General features: G+C 31.2%; 1 protein-coding gene across 1 annotated transcript in view; it reads right to left on the minus strand.

The window, feature by feature from the left end:
• LOC147078483 (kinesin-like protein CG14535) overlaps nt 1–8606 on the minus strand; it is a 536313-nt gene extending 527707 nt beyond the window's left edge. The window contains exon 1 of the mRNA XM_085960022.1: nt 8459–8606. Within this exon, the coding sequence (XP_085816148.1) occupies nt 8459–8583 (125 nt within the window). The 5' untranslated portion in view covers nt 8584–8606. The remainder of the gene's footprint in view (nt 1–8458) is intronic.
• Between the last annotated feature and the right edge of the window lie 639 nt (nt 8607–9245).

Genomic DNA, 9245 nt, shown 5'->3' on the forward strand with positions numbered 1-9245 from the left:
ATAAAAGGCCAGTAATCGAATCGCTAGAAATATAATGGCACATTACAATTATTATTCATGATAATAATTATTATTGGCAGTAGCTCACTTTTTATATATCATGTTACATATTATTTTACAATTGAACGAAACACTTGTAAAATATTTTTTATGTGGTGAACAACAACATTTTATAAATTATTTTTGTATTTTATTTGTATTAAATTACAAATTATAAATGAATGTACGATACCAAACGAAAAAACAAAACCATGCATATTAACGACTGAATAAACAAATGAAAACATTTACGGTTGCTATTTTAACTACTACATAAAAAACTCGATTGGTAGTTAGTTAGTATCCATATATTTAAACCTAAACCAAATCATGAATTATTCTGTTTACTCACATGTGCTTTTTTTCTAATACCCTTAATGTATATCCGGTTAAAGAGATACCTTTTCCCTAAATAAGACGTAAATTAAGCCTACGCAAAAATAAACACGATGGTATCTGCTACTTTAAAAGCTATTGACCCCTCTGTGTTAATGCATTCCTCGCGACCCTCTGCCGATAAATTTTATGTGTAAAGAAAAAATTAACAACTGTAAAACGCGTAAAGTTTGGCGAGGACCATGTTAAGACGTCTTCTTATTTTATGACTTAGACCTGTGCATCACAAACTATGGCCCTGATTAAAAAAAAAACTTCAAATTATATTCGTTGATATGTATGTATCTCAGTTATAAGAAAAATATATCTCCGATTTGAAAAAGTCTCTTTATATTTCAGTTATCAATCAGAATTCATTGATTCATGCTTTTAGCCAGTTGGTTAGTTTATTTAATATTTAAAAAAAATCATCAAGAATATTATGAAATATAATATGCATTACAACATTATGTATTTTTTTTTCGATACATATTTTCATGGTAGCAATGCAATTTTTGATACTTACCTGTAAATAATAGTGTTTTATAGAATTAAATATACTTACACCTATAGGTATTGGTATTTTTTTCTAAATTATAGGAATTTTAAACTAAAATACTAGCTACCTACCTATTAATCTAAATAAGTTATAAACTATATTTTTTATTCAACAGATAATTCACAAAATTTGAGAATGTAACATTCTATATATTGAACGTACATAATTTGAAAACAAAAATTTGACTTTGGTTAATAATTAAGGCATTTTTAATTGATACCTACCTTGATTTAACTCATACAGCGCTGACAACACGGCTACCGTGTCGGCATTAGACGGCCATTAGATACTATTAGCATTATAATTAAATGTGGTATTTAAATAGTAATTAACTGGTCCGCAGTGAATGAGTATACAAAATCGATAGCCATCATTATTAACGCAGTTTGGAAAGCATTTCATGTAATAACTACTAATTTATTTTATTTTGTTAACTGTCAATTCATGGTGGAACTGCATTGTATTGTTGTTTTGATTTAATAAAATGCATTTTTTTTGTAGTACTTATTTCGCTTTTAATCAATAAATTAGGACTGGTTTCGTCCGCCTCAGAGGGACATTTTAAACTGAAGGAATGTTGAAAATGTCTCTCTGAGGCGGACGATACCGGTCCTAATTTATTGATTAAAAGTGGAATAAGTACTACAAAAAAATGCCTTTTATTGGATTAAAACAACAATAATAGCTACTAGTTATATTCGTCATCATTAAGTAGGATGCCTGTGGCTTAATTGGAAATGCACACTGGCGCAAATCCAGTGGTTATAGGTTCAAGTTCCGTCGGGTGTCGTATTTTTTTCTAGTGGGTGTATTGATGAGATGTTTTCAAATTATTTATGTTAAATAAGTCTTGTTAGTCTTTTTTTGACACTGAGCTATTGATTTAAATAATAAATTGTGTATTTACAATATAATAATTTTAAGACTTTTTGCGCGTAACAATTGTACGTATTAAATTAAATGTTTTATGATACCTATCTAATATATATATATCTATAATACAATGAAGTCATAAAATGAATTGCACGGATACCTAATAATTATGCACCTACAAACAAATTAATATTAAAATATTACCTAACGTCATAAAGTTGTAGAAGTGAATATCTCAATTAATGTAATGGAGACCACTGACATGGCCTTAGACTCATGTGACTGGGGGCAGACAGTCGCTTGTCACCACATTTTTAAGAAGCCCTCAAAGTCAACTCAAAGAAGCGTGGGGTAAGATGTACTAAAAGAACTTGTATTTATTTAAATTTACATCACTGCATGTGCGGTTAAATTGGAGGCAATAAAATGGGGAACAGTATTATCCCGAAATACGCTGTAGCAAGGATTTTCATTTTAGGGTAAAAAACAGATACTTAATGAAAAATAAACTTCCATGGATGCTCTACTAGGACTTTTTATCATTTTTTTTTAGTTCTAGATTCTATTACAATGGTTCAGTTTCGTCTTTTACTAATGGTATTATCCTGAGTGATAATGTAAACTGACCTCTATTGTAGGTACCTAAACGGAAAAATTAGACCTGGGTAGCAGTCCCCAAAAACAGGATTAAAAGTATTTTCATAATATGATTTCATCTGAAATAGGTAGCCCCGCAGTTTTGCACCTATCTTTGTATTCCTATCAAGAATTAATAAGCAGCATAATAGGCGTCTGAAATGTATTTGATAAGGTATGTTTTATAACCTAAACGTCTGAGAATGCTATGCTTAATATTAATAAAGTTTGTTTTACACAGAATCATAGTGAGTTTTCGAATCAGTATCAACTCAGCCTTAAGAGCGAAACTTCAGTGAAACGGCAAATAATTTTCAACTATAAGTGCGATGAAATTTCGGACTAGCTGCCAATCGGAAAGCGAAAGTCGAGCTGTGAACACGTCAATTTGTTTTGTGAATCGGGGGTGGCGTCGGGGGAATTAATTCTTAAGTCGTGTAAAGATACTAAAAAATGTTACCCATTTACTTGAAAAAGAAAACATGTCAATGAATATATTATTATTATTACAAATATAATAATAAATATAACACTAAATGGACGCATATTTTTTATGACAAATTATGTTTTGTTCTGCACGCGTCGTTTGCACAATCTTCGCGTCGCGCAGTCACGGTCGTTTTAGACCGTGCCCAAGCTGAAGTATAGCCTTAAAGAATGAAGCATCGACTGCATTCAATCACTGTATCGAATCAGACTGTTAACAAGTTATTGTCCAATACATAAACTATTGTATGTATATATTACATTCTAAAAACGCCAGTTTAAATAATATAAATAAGTGTTTATATGTAGTTGATTCCGCCTTTACTTAATAAAAAAATATTCATTTTACATATCGTATATAACTTTACAAATTATAAATTCAAGGCGTTTACAACACGCAATGGTATAAAAAATAGTATTATCAATATACAAAGAAAAAAGAAAGTCGGTCGGATATAGCCACGGATAGTTTCCGTACGGCGTCAAGTAAAAGGGTTTCAAAAAATTCTTTTGAAACCTTTCAACAATAATAATATTAAGGCTGTCCTTCAACCGATGGAGGGCTCTAACAATAGAGCCACTCTCAAGCCTGGAAAATGGCGTGTTAAATAAAAATAATTTATGATGTAATGACGCTATAAGGCACTTAGGCCCTTAAGAATTGTTCGATTTAAGAGTAAGATGATATGCATCAATAATATTTACATTTACTACTGTTATACAATAAGGGTACGATTATGTAGGTACAAGTTGTAAGTTTTTCCATGCTTTCTTCAGTCCCACAGCAAACTGAAATATAAAACCGTCTTTCCACTTCCCCTAACTGATGTTTAACATGACGTTACAGTATTGTATCTGCAACAACAGTCAATACGTAGACTTATGCACGGTGGATCATATTACAAGAAACCGACGTGAAGGAAATTTCTTGGTATTTTCGGGATATTCAAAGCAGCCTTTGAAGTGTTATATTATATTGCTTATTATGCTCGGTCGTTAAATGTAACACAGCTTTACTTATATTCCCAAATACCAGACTAGAATTTAATATTGTGGGAAAATGTATAATACCTTGCTTCATATCTGTCTATCCGCTTTCATCTCCGCTTACAAAGGCCTTGATCCAATAAAACGGAATTTTTAATTCATAAAATTGTAAACATCTCAAATTGTATCTAATCTTTTAAGCGATGATTCTTGATAACCAATTAATTATAATAATTATGTAATCTAGTACCTACATACACACAAATTATACATACTTACTCGTATGCATAGCCCCCAGGCTAAGATCTTTGGCAGGCCCCCCTACCCATCGCTATCGTTAAAGGCAGTATCGTTTTCTAAATGGTATTCAGTCTATTTTACAACGTTTTTATTAGGTCGTATTCTTATTTATCCGGTGGTTGTTTGTCCGGTATAAATCTTGCAATCGATTGTTAATTAACTTCCCAACTAGCTAGACATTTGAAACTTTTAGAATATATCAGAACACGATGCCAATGCATTTTTTTAATACTTTTAGACATCTTTAAATAGAATTGAATTCATTTTCAGTTAATTCTATTTTGTATGAAAAGTTATTTCGGAAGAAATCCGTAATCCAATCCGTATTGATTGCTAGGAACTTATTAATATATACGTGCGTTACTATGGAAATCAATATGAGTGTCAAAATGACATTTCAGTATTATTTCTATCAAATACAATTTTTTTTTACCGTTTAAGCTAGTCAAGTTTATATGATTCATCAGAAAATTTAAAAACGTTGTAAGTATATAAAAAGTTATTTTTATCTTGTAATTATTTAGCGTTTTTTTTATTTTTAAACACACCGCTTGAATTATGGAGTTGTCAAGTATCGACACACAATAATCAAAAATTGCATTGCACAATTACATAGGTATTTAGAAATATTCTTGAAGTAAAATAATGCCGTAGGCGAGTGTTTTTCTTATTCGAAAAAAATGATCGACCCATCATTCCAGGCTGGGGACTATGATCGTATTATATGGGGATGGTGTCAATTTTGTTTTTATTTTAATTTATTTATAGAATATGAATCCATTCACATAATATTTCAATGTTGGAGATATTAGTGCCGAAATATTTGTATGCTGAATAAATGAAAGTTAAGTTATACCTATTCCTATTATATATTTTACAAAGCATGCTCGTTTATTTTTTTATTCATTTTTGTCTGCTCTCACCCATGGCTTTCGCCGATCATTTAACAATTGATTTTTTTATGTATCTGTCAATGACTTCTTTTAAATCTAAACTGCATATAATCTTATTTACTTATTATTAATTTATTAGTACCAAATTGGAAAGCGGCCACACTGGATAGGGACAGGTGGAGGGAGCTGTTGGAGGAGGCCAGGACCCACACCTGGTTGTCGCGCCCCTGATGATGATGATGCATATAATCTTGTCAGATTTTTCGAAATTACAGATAGTCATTTCAATTTTATTATTAATATAGATATATTACAGCAATTAATTGTAATATATATTCACTACGATCGTCACATAGTAGCAGGTGTGCAGAGAACTTTTTAGATGCAGTATTTGATTAGTTAGGATCAATTTAGGATCACCAGGTTCAACATAATATTACGGCACGAACATAAACAAAATTCACGTCTACCCACAGCAGGTGCCGCCATCTACCATGGAAGCACGAATCGAGATTATAGTTTAATCCACTGTAGGTACATACCGCTATAATACCAATCAACATCTAAATATATTGTATCTATATTTATGATCCATCAAAATAATAATAATATTTATACAACTTGCTATTTCAATAATAACCGATGGTTATAGAAGAACGATTACAATAATATTTTTGAAAACATTCCATAAAAAACTGAAACAAATGTTATCAATGAAAACCACACTCATTACAAACCTTAAAAGTAGTTAACAAAAGCTTTCGTTGCAAAAAAAAATATAGACACGTAGGTAAGTATCTACTGCTTGTATTTTATTTTATAAATAATTGCGTCCAATTGTTTCACATAATATAAAATAAGAAATACGATATTCAATTTATCATTTCATTCAAGACTTTTTTACTTTCTCAAAAATCGTTCGCTAACATTATTTTATTTTACAGGCTATCCAATGTTAAAAGATAATTATGTAAAACCTTTATGTAAATTATTTCATGTAAAAAAAATAATTACCCGTGTGTAAATAAATAATCGCCACCAATTAACTAATACTGCCACAAGTTCGGCGTACAATGTGGGATGCCAACTAAGAAAACATTTAAACGACATCTAAAAGGATCTCTATATCTTATCCAGATGCTTCTGTTGACATTTACTGATCCTGAGACATTTACCTTGAATTCCACTCGCCTGGAATTTGGTAGATGTGCTTTCGACTGCCATTTGACACGACTAGGCCAGAGTTTATATGTTTTGGACGTTAATTAAATACATTTCCTTTTTGACTCCCGTTTTCCTTATTTCCATTTAAGACGGATTATCGAATAGCATATTCAATTCCGATTCCGGCATTTTTCAATTAATATAAACGGCAGTCCTATACAGGAATACCCTATCTACCAATATAAGAGTTTCAAGAAAACGTGTAAGTACACTGAGATTTAAAATTCTCATAAACTATTTATGCATTATGTACCTAATACATAATCTCTATCCTAATATCAATTTCTAATATTAGACTAATAAAAATGAAATTTAGTTGGTTACATTGAAAATAAAGAGAGTTCATAAAAATGCTAGTGCATAGTATGGTAATTTATAATAATTTTTAGTTTCAGTTAAGTATGTGTAGTAATGTATTAATATTTTTTAGTTATTCTATAGTATTTCTGTTTTTGATATTGACAAAAATTCAAGGCTCATCCTCAGAGCGGTTCAAAGATAATAAAAACTAATATATAAACAGCCTAAATTTTTATTCTCGGTTTGAAAATTGTGACAGAGTGGAGAAAGAGTGTTCAGAGAGACAGATTTTTAATTCGTTATTTATACATGACCGCGGCGTAGTGTGTTTTATTTTTCCTAATTTATTTATTTATTTATATTCCTTATCATTTATAAGACTTAAAATAAATAGTGGTTGAAATGGCTGAAAATTAAAAAAAAATCGAATTAACAAAAACTTTTTTAAAAGGCTTTTAGGTATGTAATAAAGCTTAGGTTTATAGCCTCCACAATGGTGTTCAATCAATAGCCGTTGCATTACGATTATGAATCATATCTAAGGAAAATAGCGACACTAGTATTGCATTAAAAAAACACATCTAATAACGCCTGACCACGTGCATGATATTACTTGCACCAATGGTATGTATTTTAAAATATCGCGATAATAACTGTTTACCTACACCTAAAAGTTCTGACTGTCTCTCCAATCTCATTCTTCAATAATAAGCGAGACGCTATGTTGTCAATGTATGGTGCTATTTGATAGATTCAGACAGGTTCAGACAAGTTCGTAGATAATCGGTAGACGTCAAAATATTCTGTGCGGTGTAGTTCGTATTTCATCCGACAGGTTCGCTACTATCGTTCTACTGCGTATGCACACCGCCATGCAAGTACCAATTACCGCGTGAAAATTCAGAAGCTTCTGAACTTTTTGATACATGCATACAATTTTGCAACTTGCACGAATTAACGTGTTTACACGTGTATTTTCTTGTTGTGGCCGCCAAAATATGTACTGCCAGCAGTAAATCCATGCACGTTTAAACGGGGTATAAGCTTGCAACTATAGTATCAAGAGACATTTTTATAAGCCCTGTTTAAATGTTCCAGAATATGTTCTCTTATACTGTATAAAATAAATATCGTATAAGGCAGTATAGACACCATAATTATATATATCGTATATATATATATATATATGAGTAGGTTCCTATATCTATATCAAAGTATCGACCGACAAGTACCTAGTTGAAACTATAATTAATATTTAACTATTATAGATTTCACTATTTTAGCTTACGAATTGATGAGATTTATAATGATATGGGTAAGGTAATTTATAATGATACAGATAATAAATAGAATACCAATAGGCTATATTCAATACGCTGCATGGTGAAGCAGGCTTTTGAATGTGTGAGTGTCCTACGAAAATGAAGCACGCATTATGCACGTGCAATAGTGTGTGTAATACACCAACATTAAATGAGCGTAAATGCATAAACCGAGAGCAGTTTTCAGTATTCGACGTTAAACGTATTCTAGACACGTGTGTAAGTTTAACCCGGCTTCATCCTTACTCGAGTCGGTTACCTGCTATCGCCTTACCCGTTATGTATTTCAGTTCTCATTATTTCTGAGTTCCCTGGTTATATGAGATTAAATTGAATTTCAAATTTCAAAAGTAAGAAAGACTGTTAAAGGTAAGTTAAATATAAATAATAGTATTGTTTTCAAGAGATCAAAACACGTAAGTCATATTATAATAATAAAAAAATAAAAGGTTAAATAATCTCACCTATCACTGGGAGATGTGTGAGAATGCGTCGAAAGTTTGGCGTCGCACGGCGGCATAGGCGTCGGGATGCGAGGCGGAGGCACCGGGATCGGAGTTCCGCGCCTGCGCACTCGTCGCGTCTCCATCTTCTTCCGATTCACTTGCTTTTCAATATCTGAAATGGAATTCTGTATCAGTACTTGCACTCATGAAAGTTCAGCAAAGTTCCGGAGTAGCTTTTACAAACATGCATGAACAGCGTATTGTATTATTGCATGTTATTTGGCTTCGTTACGTGACAATTATATCAAGCAGTTATAAAGTAAATATTATTTGGATACCTATTTCGTCATTAAATAAATTATTCGTAGCAAACCTGTGAAATAAAATATATGTACTTAATCGATTATTTATTAAACACAAATATGGATAAGTATTTTCCATATAAAGTTATATTAAGGCAAAGAGAACTGTTTTTGCGTAATATTAGCATAATATATTTTATATTAACGGCCCACATGCTCGTCGTAGGTCAACATTGAGTTTTTATTGTATTTTCAAACCATTATTCTGGACACTCCTTAAACGTTGTAGATAATCTATTTATATAATTTTGAAGCCTTATTATCCTTTATATTTATTTTAAACATTTGATGACTGCATAAATTATTTTTGTTACATAAAATAGTATTCTTTTAAACCTCTCGCTCTAATGTTTTAGAATATAGTCATATTTCGGTACATAACTGTGCAGTGGTGTTAAGATTTTTTACATTTATTAATTTTTAAACGCATTTATAAAACCATT

Source organism: Rhyacophila brunnea, unplaced genomic scaffold, assembly GCF_057557595.1.
Source record: "Rhyacophila brunnea isolate RB1 unplaced genomic scaffold, BYU_Rbru_1.0 scaffold_11, whole genome shotgun sequence".
NCBI classification, from domain to species: Eukaryota; Metazoa; Arthropoda; class Insecta; order Trichoptera; family Rhyacophilidae; genus Rhyacophila; species Rhyacophila brunnea.